The sequence below is a fragment of the Rhinolophus ferrumequinum genome, chromosome 18 (genome assembly GCF_004115265.2).
Source record: "Rhinolophus ferrumequinum isolate MPI-CBG mRhiFer1 chromosome 18, mRhiFer1_v1.p, whole genome shotgun sequence".
In the NCBI taxonomy this organism is placed as follows: Eukaryota; Metazoa; Chordata; class Mammalia; order Chiroptera; family Rhinolophidae; genus Rhinolophus; species Rhinolophus ferrumequinum.
Window position 1 is genome coordinate 8,547,291 of NC_046301.1, and position 18,877 is coordinate 8,566,167.

General features: G+C 36.9%; 1 protein-coding gene across 1 annotated transcript in view; it reads left to right on the forward strand.

Moving 5' to 3' along the window:
* Nucleotides 1–3,423: 3,423 nt before the first annotated feature.
* HSPA4L (heat shock protein family A (Hsp70) member 4 like) overlaps nt 3,424–18,877 on the forward strand; it is a 43,202-nt gene continuing 27,748 nt past the window's right edge. Inside the window, exons 1-6 of the mRNA XM_033134355.1 lie at nt 3,424–3,932; nt 10,381–10,438; nt 12,004–12,144; nt 14,617–14,739; nt 17,933–18,032; nt 18,303–18,436. Of these exons, the coding sequence (XP_032990246.1) occupies nt 3,826–3,932; nt 10,381–10,438; nt 12,004–12,144; nt 14,617–14,739; nt 17,933–18,032; nt 18,303–18,436 (663 nt within the window). The 5' untranslated portion in view covers nt 3,424–3,825. The remainder of the gene's footprint in view (nt 3,933–10,380; nt 10,439–12,003; nt 12,145–14,616; nt 14,740–17,932; nt 18,033–18,302; nt 18,437–18,877) is intronic.

Below are 18,877 nucleotides of genomic sequence, written 5' to 3' on the forward strand. Positions count from 1 at the left end.
GTAACAAAGAGACTCAAGAATACCGTGGTTTAAGTAAGATTAGTGTTTCTAGTAAATAATAATTGGTAGGTGAGCAGTCAAAGATAGCAGGGTATCTTCATGAATTCCTTCAGACCTACCTTCCTTTCAGTCTGTTAGCTCTACTCTCTTAGAGCAGGGGTTCTTAACCATTTTTGTGCCATGGACATCTTTGTTACTCTAGTAAAGCCTATGAACCCCTTACAGTAGTTTTTAAATGCATAAAATAATATACATAGGATTAAAGGAAATAATATTTGAAATGTGGTTATTAAAGTATTAAAAAATACAAATTTGTGATGTAGTAATATCTACTGCTTTTTAATACATTTACAGCAAGATCCAATGTTGTAATAATTATAATTTTGCAGCATTGATGACCATAAATGTTGTTTGAAATAATATACCCAACAATTACAATATAGTATGAAAATATCTGATTTCTCTTGTAGGAAAAATCACATACTGTTAATACTACTGTGATTTGTGTCTACATTCATAATTGAAAGAAATGTAAAATTTCATTAAAAGTTAGTTCAAGACAACCCCCCTCTTAAATTTATGTATGTATTCTATGGGGATCTGGGGACCCCAGGAAAAGAATCCTACCCTGGCACATTGTAATTATCTATATAGTCATAGTCTGGCTAATCTGTGTCCCCACTTGCAGAAAAGGGAAAGATAAATCAGGGTAGGTAGAAGAGATTTTTAACCATGTGAGGTGGAAGTTGCACATGTCACATATACAGATTGGTGAGACTTTAGTCACCATAATTAGCTATAAGAGAGTGGGACATATAGTCTGTGGTTGAGCAGCCATAAGTAGAGGACAAAATAATAGATTTTGAAAGACAACTTAGGAGTATGCCACAGTCTCCTAAGTGACCTTGTGTATCCAATCTCTCCTTGCTCTAACCCATTCTTACTACTGCTGCCAAAGTATTTTTAAAACTAATCTGATCGTGTAAGTTTCCATCTATTTCAGTGTCTCTAAATATGTTATAGCAGTACATCCTGACTGTAGGTCATCTGGATTGGGGGATGTTGGGGGAAAGTTTTTGTAAGTAGTCTAAGTTAATATGCATACTAAAATTGAAAACTGGATTTTAAAATGAGATTTTATATATATGGAGCATTTTTATTCCTGTATGTGCAAGCTTTGGAGATTAACAAAATACAGGTATATGTTGAAATATTCTTGAACTTATAGTAGTATGTAGACATTATTATTTCCATAAATGCTAAAAAATAGTTACTTTGGGAGATACATACATACATATATATATATGTATGTATATATATATATTTTTTTAATACATAAAAAAGGGTCTTCATTCTTGAAAAGGTAAACTGCTCGCCTACAGGATAAAAGACTTATGATGGCATAAAATATCCTTCATGATCTAGCTCTAGACTTCAGCTATACATCATTTCTGTCCTTCTATATACCAGTAACTTCTGATTCCCCAAATACAGTATGCTCTTTGATGCTTCTGTGCCATTGCCAACCCCCATTTGTTTTTATGTCATTTATTTTCTTTGTAGAGTTAAGTAACTTGTTTAGGGTCTTACTACTAGTAAGCTAGGCAAGCCTGGGACTATAACAACCCCTCTCTGTGACCACAAGGCCTGTCATGCTTTTAGTCACTAGGTACTCTCATTTCCTCCCAGTAATTGTAAAGAATGTGATGATAACAATCCCTTGCTCCTGACCTGAACTGTTTGTTTTTCACTCTGGTATTTTAAGTGTTTTTTAATAGAAAAATCATTCTCACACCCTCACGTTTTAGAGACGGAAAGTATGTATAAGTAAATGGTCCTGGGAGAGTTTCAAGATACTCTGGAATAAATCTAGATGGTGGTAGACCCAAAAAGATGATGGCTAAAAAGGCGATTGAAGAGGGTGTGTCGAAGCCATTGAGCCGCCTGGTAGGCTAGGGACTTGGGTTCTGTTGGGAGCCAGTACCCAACCCCCCACTCTGTTGATGCACTGCCTGCCGGGAGGCCCCTACCCCCAGCCTGCAGGGTCCCTGATGAAGGTGTCAACGGGGAGCTGCTGATTCTCCTTTGTGCTTATGAAATGGAAGAGAGGTGTGAGTCTTTAATGTAGAAAGACTAGAGTCAAAACAATACTGTACATCCCAGTTTCCTCAGATTTGCCCTTGAAAATGGATTTCATGATGCTCATAGCAACAGTAGCAGGAGCTATAGCCACAATGGCGGCTGCTGCTGTTGCAGCAGTAGTAGTAGTAACAGGCATAAATTCTTTTAAGAAGTTGACAAAGTGGAACAGTAAGAGGACTAAAAAGTCTGGTAAAAAATTCTGTTTCAAGATGACAACAAATAGGAAACAGGAAACACATGAAGAATTGGATGAGAAGGAACAGGAAACATCCACAGAATTGAGCGAAAAGGAACAGGAAACATTCACAGAATTGAGCGAGAAGGAACAGGCAACATCCGAAGAATTGGGCGAGAAGGAACACGAAATTCAGGAGGACTTGAACGAGAACGAACCGGAAACACAAGAACTGAACCAGAAGGAACAGGACAGCCAAACTCCGTAAGTGCAAACTATAACTTAGTTAAATTTCAGCCCGACATCAGATGCTGATCAAATAAAAGGGGCAGAGAGCTGGACCACACTTCTACAGGGCAGAGGCTGGAGGCGCTGCCCAGGATTGCCAGGTGTCATAGTGACACAGGGACACACGTAAGTAAGGTCACTTCCTGTAAAACTGGTTTTCAGAGGCAAGGGTTAGAGGAGGAGACTGCATCATTAGAGTGATGGGAAGGAAGTGACATGAAGGGCAAGTAGTCAGTATGCTTTCTTGACAGTTTGGTTTTGGGTACTGAAAGCCCTGGTAAGGATAAAAAAATCTAAAATGTGTTCAGCCGGTTTCACACAAGACGCTTTTGAAGCGAAACGGACATCTCCCTGGCGCGCTCTTTGGGGCGAGGCCCAGGCTAGGCGGTCAGCGCTGCGCCGCACAATGGGCGCCACCTCACAGAGCTCGGCTCGGCGGTGGGCGGGCGGCAGAGCCGAGGCCACTCTGCAAGCACGCTGGCGGCGGCACATGGGCCCCTCGGGGCGGCAAGGACGCCGGGTGGGTGCTTCGGCTGCGGGCGGCCCCTGGGAGGAGGTACCAGCCTGCGCGCCCGACTTGGGGCAGGCCTCGGCAGCGTCCAGCCGCTGTACCAGGCGTGGCCTCCGTTGCCAACAACAATCCGAGGGTGCCTCCCAAGCCGCTGGCGGAGCACCCGCCGGCCCAGCGTCCGCCTCCCGAGCGCGCCGCACTGCACCCAGCAGCCGCGCGGGGGCGAGTGAGCCAACGCTGTTTCCCCTCCTCCCTGGCCCTCCGCGCTCCCCCTTCCCCGCCCAACAGCGGCCGGCTCAGCCGCCTCCATTTTCCAGATCTTTCTCGAACCCGCAGCTCCTCGAGCAGCCGTTGCCCGAGCGCTGACGGAAGCAGCCGAAGCTGAGACCCGGAGCCGCCTCGGGCGCGCAGAGGCGGCTCGTGCGCCTCCCCGGCGGCCGTGCGCGCAGGCGCAGACCTCAGTAACTGCCGGTTGGAGGCGGCGGAACCGCAGTGGAGAGAGACCCTGGCTGCGGAGGCTGCGGCGCGGCGGCTTCCATCTCCTTCGCGGTTGCTCGACGCGCTGCCCCAGATTTAATACGTAGCGACTTCGGGTCACCTCCTCTTTGCTTCTCGTAGGAGTCGCATTCCCAGGAGAAACAGCCCAGAAGAGGACGCGATCCCCGCACAGGAGGCTTCAGCACCAGCACCCCGACCTTTAGGCGGCGGGATGTCTGTGGTTGGCGTTGACCTCGGCTTTCTCAACTGCTACATCGCTGTAGCGAGGAGCGGCGGCATCGAGACCATCGCCAATGAGTACAGCGACAGATGTACCCCGTAAGTACCTTGTCTGGTGCTAACCCCGCGCCTAAGAAACATTTTCTACACCCTTACGTCCTCGATCCCGCCTGCTGGCTTCTTGGGATGCGCGCCGAACTCTTAAGATGACAGGTGCAGCCCACCAGCTGCAATTCCGAGAGCCGGCCGCGTCGGCGGGCCCAGGTGGGAGTCGGACTGCCTGCTCCACAAAGCTGCCTTTCCTTCAGGACCAGGGACTTATTCTGATAGTTTGCGCATCTGTCCTTTTGGTTCCCGCAACCCCTACCTCTTTCCCCACCAGCCCTGCTTTAGTTTCCGTAAAGGGGTTGGTGTGGGACCGCCTCGACGTCCTGAACGTTGGAGAGAGATCTGGCGTTACTTCTAGTGGAGCTTTTGGGGGATTATCGTACGCGGGCGGGCATCCCCCGCCAGCCGAGTAAAGAATTCTGCGTTCATTCCGCCCTTCCTCCTGTCCCCATATCTCTCTGCGTGACTGCTCTCGCAGAAAAGTAATAAATGAAAGCTTGGACTGAACACATCAGAAGACTAGTTGTAGGTTCATCTGGCCCAGAAAGCCCCCCACCCCGTTTTTTTTTTAAGAGAAGCGGTTGAGTTGTGCAGGGTTTTAATTTACCATAATGTCCTTGAGAATTCGAGATACTGGGACCGGTTTCCAGGAGCGTATGTTAATGGTGCATTAATAGCGAGAAAATAAGGGACGGGAGTCTTGGGCCTCTTTTATTGGTCATGTAAGCCCTTTAATAGAAAGTGGTGGAGTTAGAACCTATCAAAAGCGTATTTGTACAGAATGATTTGTTGGAGAGTCGGAGGCGGCTGTCCTGTACAAACATGACTGTGGAGTGATTCTATTATGAACATTCCATGAAAGACTTAAAAGGCACGGCATTATGTCATGGAAACATGTTCCCACATGTTCCATTGTTTCTCTGGTCTAGGAAGTTTGTTGGCAAAGAATATAATGTGAAAAATCAGCTTCTTGTAGGCTCTTGTTACTGTTGTTTTTATGAGGAAGCCAACGGTCCATGTTTTACTTTTTATTGAACCGTAACTAAACACATTAATTTGACCCTTTGGAATAGTCCAAAATATAATAGTTTAAATATAAGACAAATTTCAACCAAGATCACCGTTAAGCCTTTAAATGATTCAATTACTAAAATTCTATGAATAATTTTTAAATACTTAAAGGAGATGTTGAAGAGTAGCTTACTTGATGCAGACTGTACTTTGGTTTCTTTAAAAAATATTCTAGAAAATTTTTATGTCACCTCTTTCAGATGTATGCATTATATTTCTATTGAAATTTTGGTTGTTTATATTCTCCAATATGAGCATAGGTCAGTTAATCTTCATAGTACTGTTAGAGCTCTTCTCCTTTTTAAAAAGTTTTTCAAGGTTTTTCTGCACAATGAGAAGCTGAACCGTAATTGTGGACTATTTATGACTTCATCTCTACAAGATTTTGTTTTAAGCCACAACATATATGAGCTTTTACCAGAAAAGGACCAGGAAATTCCACTCTCCTCTTTTAGCAGAGTAGAGGTTAATGGGGGCAGCCTTTGGCTTTAGGGACTTAACCTATGGAGGAAAAATGAGAGATAGATGGACGTTCTCTGATACTGAAAGCTTTATCCTAAAAGATCAGAAACCAGAACTGTAAGACAGATACTGCATTTCCAGGCTTCGAAATCTTACTCGTGAGTCCATGATTCTTTAAAGAGCCTGGCTAGACTTACAAAGAGTGTTCTTTAAAAATTAGGCTGCTCATTTGAGTCTTCTAGAGTTCTCTTTGTTCCTGTTCTTAGGCACATTGGCTAGCTCTATGCAGCTGAGATTTAATATGTTTCTGATTTGTGTGTAAGCGAACCACTGCTAATATCTACATTGAATGAGCCTAACAAAGTAGAAATTTCCTAAGGTGGAATGATCACATTCTTCATTAGCTTGCATCAGCAACCCTGCCCTCCTTTCCCTGGCTGTGTACTTTCATTTACCTCAGGAATATATCTTTTATTGTTCCTGAACTAATAACTTCATTGTAGTCCAGTACTCTTACACTGTATATTTACTTTGTGGGGCTTAAATTGTTGAGTGAAAACATACCATTTCTGATCCCTGGATACTTACTTACTGAATGCCTATCTTGCAAAAAGCGTTATAACTATGAAAGGAACCATAACTTTTCTAATACACTACAGTATTTAATAATACATATAAACATAGTTTTTAAAAAAATTGTTTTCCATATTCCAGTTGCTGACATCAAGAGGATATAACACAGGTATTTCTAAGATGCAAATGCATTATAAAAGGATCCTGGAAGGAAATGTTCGATTAAATTAGTTTTCACCATCCATACATTTTCACATTTGTTTCATTCTTTAACAGGCTTGGTTTTTATGCTGCTGCTGCTCTACTAAAAGTGAGATAGGACATTTAGAAGTTTTGCTTGTTTGTTTAGAGTTCTGGCATATTCTTTGAGAATCTCTGCCACTATGGTGGCAACTTCAAATTGGATATTGTAAGCTGCCTTGTAAACACTCCTTTTTTGTTTGTTTTAGATACAAAATGGAATTTCTAAGTAGTAGTTGACATAATCTCTAAAAGTATATTATAGATGGATTAGATGGTACACATTTAGATAAACAGTTGAATATCCCTTCGTATAAAAACTTTTATATATGCCTAACGTGGTATAATGTGCCTTGTCCCTTTGTATTATTTACAGTTAGGTAAAAGTTTTGAGAAAGAATAGGTATTTATTTTGATTTTTCTAAAAATCCTTGTCAGATATTTATTTAATGATTGTGTTCTAGAATTTTTTGGCAGAAAATTGAAGGAAGACAGGCATTTGAAGACCTTTAGCTATGTGAGAAAGATTTTCTTTGTATTGAAACTGGGTATTTCCAAGCTACAACATTAAATATTTTAAACTTTAGTCTGCTAAACTTTAAATGTAACTAAAGAGATTAATAATGGTAACTGTTCAGCTTTATCTGTGAAATGATAATATGTGTGAAGCATATTTCAAAGAATCTAGCACTTAATAAGTGATAGCTGAATCAATCTTACTTGGATCTAGTGTTCTAACAGAAGTTAGACTCTTGAGAATCAACCTAAGAATAAGATTTTCTGTGCACTCAAGTGATGGTAGTCCAGTATAGAAAAATTAAAAGTAGTGTGTCCAAATAATGCAGTTAGAGAGAAAGATTATAAATAGGCTAAGAGATGGCAAATCCATATTTTCTCTGATGAATTTTAGGATGGAATGTCAACAATCCATGTGGATTGTCATATTGGGTATGGAAATGTCTATGCTGGCAGAGACTATGTCGAAGAGTTATTTCGGGAGTTATTTCCAAGAGATGTGAAGTTGTCACCTGAACCACTGATTCCTGCTATGTCCTTATTTTCCTGTTTTCACTGGATCATAATTAGAGAACAGTTACTCCGTTGTATCCTACATGTGTCTGTCCATCCCTTTTAACATTTCAGTTCTAATTATATATCATCGATATATCAGAGATTCCTCAATATCAACATGTCCAAAATAAAACTTGTGATGTTCCCTCCCCCAGACCTGTCCCTCTTAGAATGTTTTTCTGTGTCGTTGAGTGACGTCAGTATCTATCCTCTTATGCGAACTGAAAACCTGGACATTATTCTTGACACGTACCTCTTCTATTATCTATTCTAGCATATGATGTGAGCCACATACTTGATTTTAAATGTTCTAGTGGCTACATTAAAAAGATAAAGAGGTGAAATTATTTTTAATATATTTGATTTAACTCAGTATATCCAAAATCTTGCTTCAACATGTAATCGGTGTTTTTAAATTAATGAGATATTTTACATTCCTTTTTAAATATTAAATCTTCAAAGTCCAGAGTATATTTCACTTACAATAAGTATATCTCAATTCAGACCAGCCAAATTTCATGTGCTTAATAGCCACATGTATCTATCTGGTGGCTACTCTTTTTGGTGGTGAAGATCTAGTTTATCGATCTAGTTTATCACCAAGTCCTCCTAAATATCTCTTAATTCCTTCTCCTTCTGTCTCAGCTGCTACCATCCTGATATAGACTACTTATAACTTCTAGCTCTCCTTCCATCAGTTCACATTGGAGTCAAAACCATCTCCACCAAACTCTTGCCTACTTCCATCTCATCTTCATGTACCCTTTAATCTCATCACTTCCTCTGGTAGGCCTGTCCTGATCCTCCTCTAGATTAATTCTGGCTATTTTCTGTTCTCACAGCACTATTTGTACCCTCTGTTGTGGCACCTAGTTTACTTTCATTTGTGTGAGTCTGTGGCACTGTAAGTTCCAAGCGAGCCAAAAACCATGTCTTTTTCCTTAAATTTCTAGTAACAGAGTGCCAGTCATATAGTAGGTACTCAGTAAACATCTGTTAAATTGACTAAATGAACTTAACCTGCTTGATGTCCCTGAAAATCCTTTGTTCTCCAATATCACGACGTCTTGTTCAGTCCTTGAAAAGCAGTGTTGAGATCTTTCCTCTTCACTTTGTATTACATATAAGCATAGAGTGTTCTCTCCATTATTCAAAAGCCTTTAATGAGTTCCCATTACATACTGAAACAAATTTCAAATTTATAATCTGTCATTTGAGACCCTGTATAATCTGGCCCTGATACTGTAAAACTGTCCAGTGAAACTAGCCAGGTTATTCTTCCTGGTCTACGAATAAACATTACCCTTAGGGGTCATGTTTCCATTCATTCAGTAAGTATTTTTACTGTGTACCAGATAATGATCTAAGCCAGTTCTATCGAGCAGAACTTTGTATTCTTTTGTATTTGTTCTGTTCTATGTGTGTTCTGTTCTCTGTACACCTACTGGCCACATGTGACTGTTAAGTACTTGAAAGTTGGCTGTTGAGCCCTGGAAATGTGACTAATGGTGAGGAACTGAATTTTTTGTTTTAGTTAATTTAAATTTTGCTAGCACATGTATCTGGTGACTTCCACACTGGACAGTGCAGATCAAGGCAGTGAGGCCTACATTGTCTACCCTCATTGCGTTCACACCCCAGTATGTTGATACAGTCAGTAAATAAATTGTATCAGATGGTGATACATTGTGGGGAAAAATAAAATTGGGTAAACAGTAGGAGATGTATGTGTTAGGAAGGAGCAGGAGTGTGGTTTACATAAGACAGTCAGAAAAGGTATCTCTGAGAAGCTGACATTTGAGCAGAGACATGAAAGAAGTGAGAGCACAAGCCATGTGGATATATTTAGACGCGTTCCAGAAAGAGAGCCTGCAGGTACAAAGGCCATGAAGCACAAGCGTGCTTTCCTGATTCTAGAAGTAGAAAGACCAGTGTGCCTAGGTTGAAGTTTATAGGGTAGAGCAGCCAAGGACCAGACCCTGAAGGGCCTTGTTGACTGCTGAGACTTAAGCTTTTACTTTGTGAAACAGGACACCACTGGAGGGTTTTCAGCCCAGGAGTTTCATGACCCTGGTCTTTAAGAGGATCACTATGGCTGTCATTATTGAGAACAGACGTATACCTACACACTGGGAATGTGCTTCTCAACAAAGCATTACAGATTAAAATGCTTCCACTTCTTTCAAGTCTTAATTCAGAAGTCACCCTTCTATTGGCTTTTCCTGAGCCTTAATATCTAGAAGTGATTATTCTGTTTTTTTGCTAGTATCATTCATAATCCTATGTGTTGGTTTTTTCAATAGACTATAAACTCTTCAAAGACAGTGATTGTAGCTGGTTTATACACAATGCCTGTAACTATTTGTTGATGGAATGAATAGTTACCTGTAGTTATAACTAAAATCATGCAGATATTTTCTTGAATCGTAACATGAAATGGTATTTTGATGATGATGTTACTCTATACATGTTTCTATAAGCAGAATTAGTAATAAGAACATGTAGTAAATGTAGTAATAAGAACAGCAATCATATTGTTCAAAGCATTTACCTATATTTAGTCATTCAATCTTCATACAAACCTGTGAGTAAGTATTACCATCCCTGTCTTCCAGATGGGAAAGTGAAGCAAAGAATGGTTAGGTACTATCTACGAGGTTATTTGGCTATTAAGTGGCAGAGCCAGGATTTCGATCGAGGCAGCCATTCTTACTGAATACCATAACTTTATTAGCAGGTCACAGGCTAATAGAATTTGAAAAGTGGGTTTGGAGACCGACATCGTTTTGCCACCTATTAGCATAGCACATTTTAAAAAATTATATCATTTATTCCGACTACTATTTCATTACTTATAAATGTTTAAAAATATGTAAAATTCTGGTATTTTGTAACCTGTTTTTAAAATGACACATAATTATATTAATCCTTTCAATTTATTTTTGTATAAGGAGAAGCAGAATAATAGTACATTGGTATAAATGTACCATGGGAACAAACTTTGTGGTTTTTCCCTATTTAGGGCCTGTATATCGTTGGGATCAAGAACTCGAGCCATTGGAAATGCAGCTAAGAGCCAGGTAAATTGTTAATGTAGACGTTTTGATTTCTAGGAAGAATGAACTGAATCTTGGTAACTAAGCTCCCATTTTCCGTAATTAAAAATGAAGAAAGAGAATGGGGAAAATACGACATCCTAAATTTTTGTATTTTACTAGATATGTTTCGGGTTGTAAAATACTTTTTGAATTTTTTTTTATTAAAAATCTTGTGAAGTTAGGATGTGCTGTCATATGACATCAGTTTTTCCCTTTGTGGTCACTTTCTATGAGGGGCTATCCTCTCTAGATTATACACTTCAACAACAGGTGAGCAACGTCTTGGTAAAAGAAGATGGGAAAAATGCAGGAACTACTTTCCAGAGTAACTCACTGTGCCTGCCACTACTTGACATGGAATCTGTTTAAGTATTCATATTTCTAGGCTTCTGAAATGCTTGTGGTAGCACACTCATTTTTACTGTTCTGCTGTAGGTTCATTTTCCTTGGACACTGTTTATTGCTCTGAACCAAAAGCCCTTAACAATTACTTTGGGCATTTTAAATATACTTAATGTCTTTTCTTCATTATAAAATAACTTTATTTAATGGGGTTTTTTCTTAATGACTTTGTAGGAGTAATTGACTCATTTATCCAGGAGTTTTTGCTTACAATTTTTATCAAGGTTGTGTTATAATTGATCTGTATGAACGTGTTTGTTATCTTCTTCTATTTTCATATTGTACATAAACGAATGTTGAGTTTATGCCGAAATGACCCCTTTACTAAAGTTTACATCTGATATTTTGGCTGATCTTCTAAGTGTATCATAGATAACAGAGTCTCTGAAGAAAGCAAACTATAAAGTTAATTCTCCTGAAGAGCTAAAGACCAACATGGTAATTCAGCATCCTTGCAGTGTCCATCTCATAATTGAAGATTATGATCTGTTTGGCTTTTAAAGGTCACTACGAGGGCAACAACTGGATCTCCGTAATAGTCTATAGTTAGAACTACATGTTCTAGTTAAAGGAAAAATTACTTTGCCAAAATACAAGCCATTTAGAAATTAAGATACTTTAACTTAGCACCACACTACGTGGAAGGAGATTTAATCTACTAGTCTAGGAGCAATTCTTAGCAATAGAAGCAACATAGTAAGTATGAGAAATTTGCACAAACAGATATTCAGAAGAAAAGAAAAATGGGATAATAAAAAGCATTTTAAATCAAAGCACAGAAATGAAAGTGTAAAAAATTAAATCAAAGATACCAATTTACTAGAGCAAAAGTGTTGAGGAAAACCAAAGAGGAGTTGTGGATAGATTTTAAAGTTTTATTCTTTCTTTTTTGAAGACATTAATTTTGAATCTAACATTCCTAGAATAGGAAGAGAATTGCGGGGGCGGGAGGTGGCAATAGGTAAGATGCATGCATTCTCTTTGTATAATTTTATTATTAATTGGAAACGATAAAACTGAATGATTGTGTGTAATTCTGAACTTGGATGTGTAGGTTAAAGAGACTTGGTAGTTCTCAAGTATTAGCATTGTGTTTATTTTGCATTCATTAAGTAATTGATACATTAAAGTGTATACTTCAACAGATAGTCACAAATGTAAGAAACACAATTCATGGCTTCAAAAAGCTTCACGGACGATCATTTGATGACCCTATTGTGCAGACTGAAAGGATCAAGCTTCCCTATGAGCTGCAGAAGATGCCTAATGGAAGTGCAGGAGTTAAGGTAAGCTTTGTGTTTCCAGAGTGCACACATAGGATTAAATTAAAGAAACCAAACACAATAATATCACCTACTTGTACTTAACTTTTTCCTCTGGAAGCAGTACATATATGGCAAGATACAGCCACTTTTTGTCGTAAGCTTTAGTGAATGCAAAAAAATTCTAATGTAGATAATCTTCTTAATCCAAACAATAGTTTTATTATCAAGGAAAAATCATTATTATTGGGAGAACTTTTAGAGGTAAACCATTTTTAAGGAATAAAGCCAGAGGTGGCATTTATAATTTAGAAAGATAGGCCCATAAAGTATGAATCGCCATAATGAGTTTTCTCTAATTTAGAATATTCTTACGACGTACTAGAAGTACTAAAGCAAACTCTTCTTCCAAGTAAGAGATGGATTCTGGATTTTTAATTCTACATCCTAAGATGGAAAGTTACAGATTAGTTAATAAAAACATGTTTTCTGTTTTTTTGTTTTTTTCCCCAAAAACTAACAGAAAAGCCTCAAAACACATAGTTACCATATGACTAGGTACATACACAGAGATTTGAACCATATGTGCACACAAAAACTTGTACACAAATGTTCATGGTAGCCTTATTTATAATAGCGCAAAAGGAGAAGCAACCCAGGTATCCTTCAACTGATGAGGGGATAAACAAAATGTGGGAAACTTATACAATGGAATATTATTTGAAAAAAAAGTGAAATACTGATACGTACTACAACATGGATGAACCTTAAAAACATGCTAAGGAAGCCAAATACAAAAGACCACATATGGTAGGATTCCATTTATATGGATGTCCATAATCAGGCAAATAGTAGATAGTAAAAACAGTACATAGTACAAAGTAGGTAAGTGGTTGCTAGAGATTGGGGGAATGGGGAGTCACTGCTAATGGGCACATGATTTTTCAGGGTAATGAAAATGTACTACAGTTAGTGGTGAACTGTACTGTACACCACAAGGATGAACTTTGTTATATGAATTATGTCTCAAAACTATTTTAATAACTTATTTTAAAATTAACATATATGTTTTAAGGCTATGCACATATTTCCGTTTTTAGAAGAGGGTTCTGACTACAGAATGGATGATGAATTTTAAGAAGACGACATGAGGCTGTTAAAATAATTCAAAGAGGACACCATGAGAGGTTAAGATGAGACAAATTGTGAAGCCATAGTTTAGGTGAAATTTGTGGGTCAAGGGTTGCTGACTAGGAAGCTAATGGGTATGACAGCAATAGAAGAGGTAAAGGATAATGTTCACATATTTTTGAGATAAGTTCTGGTTAATGACCATGGGAAGCACTTTTATTCTAAACTACTTAAATTCTTTTGCTATTAATCTTTAAAAATTAAAAATCATGCTTTGTAAGTAAGTTTGAGAATAACTGAATAAAAATTTTTTAAAGAAAGCCAAACCTAATTTTTGAGTGATATAATTTTTATGCAATCATAGTGGTTGCATGTAAAAAGCTTTGAAAACATCATTCAGTCCTGTGTTAGAACTAAGTTTCCTTATCTTTTAAAGATTGAAGATCTTTAGAATTTGACTTCTTAAGCATTTTATCCATTTTTTGACATTGGTTTGTATATACTTTGATGTGTATTTCATCTAACTTGATAGTCTTATACAAAAGAATATTGTATTGTTGTGCCTCATATAATCAGTCTGACAGTATGGTATTTGATTCATTTTCCCTTATTTCAGTGTGTTTGACATTTTCCCACTTTTGTTAATTTCATATAATGCTTTTTCCTCATGTAAATATAGTCATTATACGGGTTCTAAGGTAACCTTGTACTGCTTATTAATTTTGTAATTGTCAGTATAAAAGGGTTTGATTACTTGAGTAATCACAGGTCCTCCAGTATTCTTTGGTCAAGAAGCATTGTAAAGTTTCATTTTATGTGCTTAAATGCAACCTGATCTTAAACCTGTATAAAAGATGAATTGGATATTTGATCTAAAAAAATAATTTATAAATTTCATATACACATCTCTAAAATTTAATTCATAATTATCCCCAGAAAGCTTGGGGTAATACATACTTTTTTCAAATAAGGACATTGTTTTTCCCCTTAATGCTCTCATTTCCTTTCCCCAAAACTGTATGCCTAAATCTTTCATTTTAAAACCAGGAAAAGTTCTAACTTTCAAAAGAAAGATTATTTTATCTTCTTCATTGTTAGCTAGGAAATATAATGATAAAAATTGCTTTTGTGGGTGGTGGGGGTCTGGAGCAGGTAAAGACACTTTTGAAAATAATTTGGTCGTGATACTATGTGTTAGGCACTGCAACTTCAGAAATGAGAGGTGGTGATACTAGAATACTCTTTTTGAAATATAACTTCCTTGAGCAAGGACTTCGCCTCTTTCACTGTTGTATGTCCATCATGTATGGAGTAGACGTTCATAATATTTGATGAGTCAATAAATATCTTAACTTTTGGTTTTAGGTGCGGTACCTAGATGAAGAGAGACCTTTTGCAATTGAGCAAGTTACTGGAATGCTGTTGGCCAAGCTTAAAGAGACTTCAGAAAATGCTTTGAAGAAACCAGTGGCTGACTGTGTGATTTCAGTAAGCTTTACTTCAGTAATGAATATTCTTGAATCGTGTTTTCCATTGTATAGTAGTCTCTTATCTACGGAGGTTATGTTACAAGACTCTCAGTGGATGCATAAAGCCACGGAGAGTAACAAACCCTACATATACTATGTTTTTTTCCTATACGTATATACCTTTTCACTTAAAGCACTTTGCGGCGGCTTTTTGGCATATCCAAATCACCAGCATCACTACTCTTGCACTACTTTGGGGCCATTATTAAGTAAAATAAGGGGGTACTTCAACACAAGCACTGTGATACCACAATAGTCGATTTTATTACAGAGATTGTTACTGAGTGGTTGATGGGCTGGTAGGGTATATGAGTAGAACGGGGATACTCTGGACAAAGGGATGAGTCACATCCCAGGCAGGACCTAGTGGTATGGCGCAAGATTTCATTACACTACTCAGAAAAGCACACAATTTAAAACTTATGAATTGTTTATTTCTGGAATTTTCCGTTTACAATCTTCAGACCTCAATTGACCATGGGAACTAAAACCAGGGAAAGTGAAGCCATGAATAAGTATTAAGTATTGTTCTTCACTTCTCTGCTCTCTCTGCCTTTATCCACTAAATAACCTAAACCTATTTTTCCTTTTACATTAAAAAGAGATTGTTTTATTTGGTAAAATTCAGGATTGAGTTTCAATTGTTATAATCAGTGAATCTTAAAAACTAATGTATGTGATTAGTTAGTGACTGCTGTAATTGCCAGTTAACCTTGAGCATCTTTTCAGGTAGCACTTAACCACCTCTAAGGACTTAAAATTTTATGGCGAAGGTTGAAAAGTGTCGGTTGGGACTTTGAGATTGTGTAGATTATATATCAGAAAGAAAAGATCTTTTTTTAAAAATGATAAATGATAAATTGGATATATTTAACATGTATACTTTCAGAAGTTTTAACATATGCATGCACCCACAGAACCATCATCACTATCAATAATTAACATATCCATCACCCTCAAAATTCCCTTGTGCCTTTAATAAAAATTGTTTGTATATAAGATGTACAACATGGTGCTTTAATATACATATACATAGTGAAATGATTACTGCAGTCAAGCTCACATCTCCTCATATAATTACTTTTTTTGTTTTGTTTTTGTGATGAGAGCCCCTGATATCTACTTTGTAGAAAATCAGGATACAATACAGTAGTACTAACTATAAATGCCATGCTGTATATTAGATTTCTAAAACGTATTCGTCCTATATAACTGAAACTTTATACCCTTTGGCCAACATGTGTCCATTTCCTCACCTTCTTGCCCCTGGTAACCACCATTCTACTCTCTGCTTCTTTGAATTCAGATTCCACATATGGGTGAGATCATGCAGTATTTTTCAGAAAGAAATTTCTTTAAGGATTCTTAACAAAACATTTAATAATTTACCTTATCTCTTGAGATCCCATTACATATTGATAACTAGTTTTTAAGTTATATTGTCACCTAAATTTGAATATATTTCTAATACTATCAAACTTGACAACCTAAGCTCAAGAGTCTTATGTCATCAGAAAAATAGAATCAGATTAAGTCTTTAGTGAATTTAGTAATTTTTTTTTCATATATGCTTGGAATTCTTTAAATGAGAGAAAAATATTAGAGCTTAATACTTTGTTTTCTAGCCGCTTAGTAATAGGGCATAATAGTAGTTTACCATTGGCCAGGCACTGCTATAGGCATTTAATATATGTTGACCCACTTAATTGTCAGAATGACTTTAGGAGGTAGGATATTATTAACCCCAGTTTTACAGATGAAAAGACTGAGGCACAGAGAAGTTAAATGACTTGCCCAAAATCAATACAGCTAATAAGTGGTCAAACCAGAAATCAAACCCAGACAGTTCATTCCCAGGTCTGTGCTCATAACTCTTCCGTCATACTGCACTTGAAAGTATATGTCAGAATGGTGCAGATTTTAAAACCCATCTTAAATTCAGATCCACCCCTCTTTATTTAGCTGTACTTGATTTTACTTTCGTGTCAGAAATTAGTGCCAGAACAGAGAATTATGAACTTCTTGGCCATTATTAACTTTGTAGGTTAATAACTTTGCAGTAACATATTGTGAGCTGTACAAGGGGAAGTTTTCTCACTGTGTTATGCACTGCTATATTCCTAGCAGCCAGGAAGGTACCTGATACATAAGTGCTCAATGAATATTAAATGAACCCTACATATAATTCAGATTTTTGTCAGAAGGATAATACCAAAATCAAGATAAACAAGCTTATCAAAATTCAAGTTCTTTTCCTGTGTTCAATATCTGTTAACTGAAATTTCTAAATTTAAAAAGCAATAAAATTGGAGGAGACAACTTAAAACTTAAAATTGGAAGAATCCTAAGTCATTTTGTACATCGATATACTTAATTAGATTTTTAGAAATCTGTGTGCCGACCAAATCAAAGTGCTTCTTAGTTCGATAGAATGAAGTATAGGTGCATCTTAATTATAAGTTTAAGCCCGAATTTATTTTTTAATAGAAATATATTTAATGATTTTTTTGGTGATCTTAACAGAAATACATGTTTGTAAGTCCTCTGCAGTCGAGTTCCCCTGTCCCTTTGAAATATGACCATTGTAAACATTTGGAATTATATTCTTCTAGTAGCATATACATACAAAAAAAGAAAATCATGTTATAAATGCATTTTTTAATGTACTAACGAAAGTATTCCATGACAGTTCAGATTTGCCTGATTCTTTCTAAAAGCTACATAGGATTCCATTATATATGGATATACCATAGTATATTTAACCAATTTCAATTTAACAGACTGTTTGGTTTTTAACTTTTCATCATTAAAGATGAACAAAAGTATTTTTTCATAGGCCAGACCAACACAAGACGGATTTAAAGTAACATATTTTGGAAATCCTGCAATATTACTTCATCTTATTAATTGCTTTAAATTTGTGTTTGTACTTTTGGTCAGTATTTTATAGGTCAACATTTTATGGTATAGAATTGCCAAACTTAAAAAATAAACTAGTATATTTTCTCATTTATTTAATTAGAATACCATTGTTTTCCTTAAGCTGCACACAAGTTTTAGTGCAATTATTTTACCTTTTTCAGCTGATGAAATGTTTAAGTAAAATCTATTACATCAAATTAATATACTTAATTATTGCTTTTAAATATCAGATTCCTAGCTTTTTCACTGATGCTGAGAGAAGATCTGTGATGGCCGCAGCCCAGGTTGCAGGTTTAAATTGTTTAAGATTGATGAATGAAACTACTGCAGGTGAGCACTGTGCAGTTTGAAATCACAGTCAGAAAAATCCTGTTATATTTTTTTTCTGACTAGTACAAAGCATCTATATAATAGAGTTATAAGTGGGTAAAGAAAAAATAAAATTAAAAACATTAATTCAGCAAATTATGAAAAGTTACTTTGAAATCAATAATTTGTATTGCTCTACTGTGTTTTAAAGTGTGTGGTAGCTAAGTGATTTACCTATTTTCCATGTGATTTCTATGCTGAAATTAACCTAATTTGTTGTTCTTAACACAGTTGCATTAGCATATGGGATTTATAAACAGGATCTTCCCCCACTAGATGAGAAACCAAGAAATGTAATATTTATTGATATGGGACATTCTGCCTACCAAGTCTCAATTTGTGCTTTTAACAAAGGAAAACTTAAAGTAAGTAAATAATGACTTGCAATACTTAACTTTAATGGTAAAGAGCATGTAAGACTATACAGAGAACCTTAATAACTGAGTTTAAATCCTGGCTCTGCCACATAAAAACCGTGAGCAAATTACTTCACCTTCCTAAAACTCAGATTTGTCACCTGAGGATAATATCGATAACTATTTCATAGAATATTTGAGGGCAAAATGAGCTAATGTGTGTAAAATGCTTGGAATGCCACATAGTAGATACTAGAATACGCATTAACTATATGTATTATTGTTGAGGAGTTAAGTCAACTATCAGAGAGCATAAATAAATGACATGTTGATCCATGAATATACTTAGGAAACATTTTCTATTATAAAATGATTCCAGTTTTTAGAAACCTTTCTATCAAGAAGTCCTAATCAACATTTTCTACAATATGGCATTACTTCTGTGTGCTT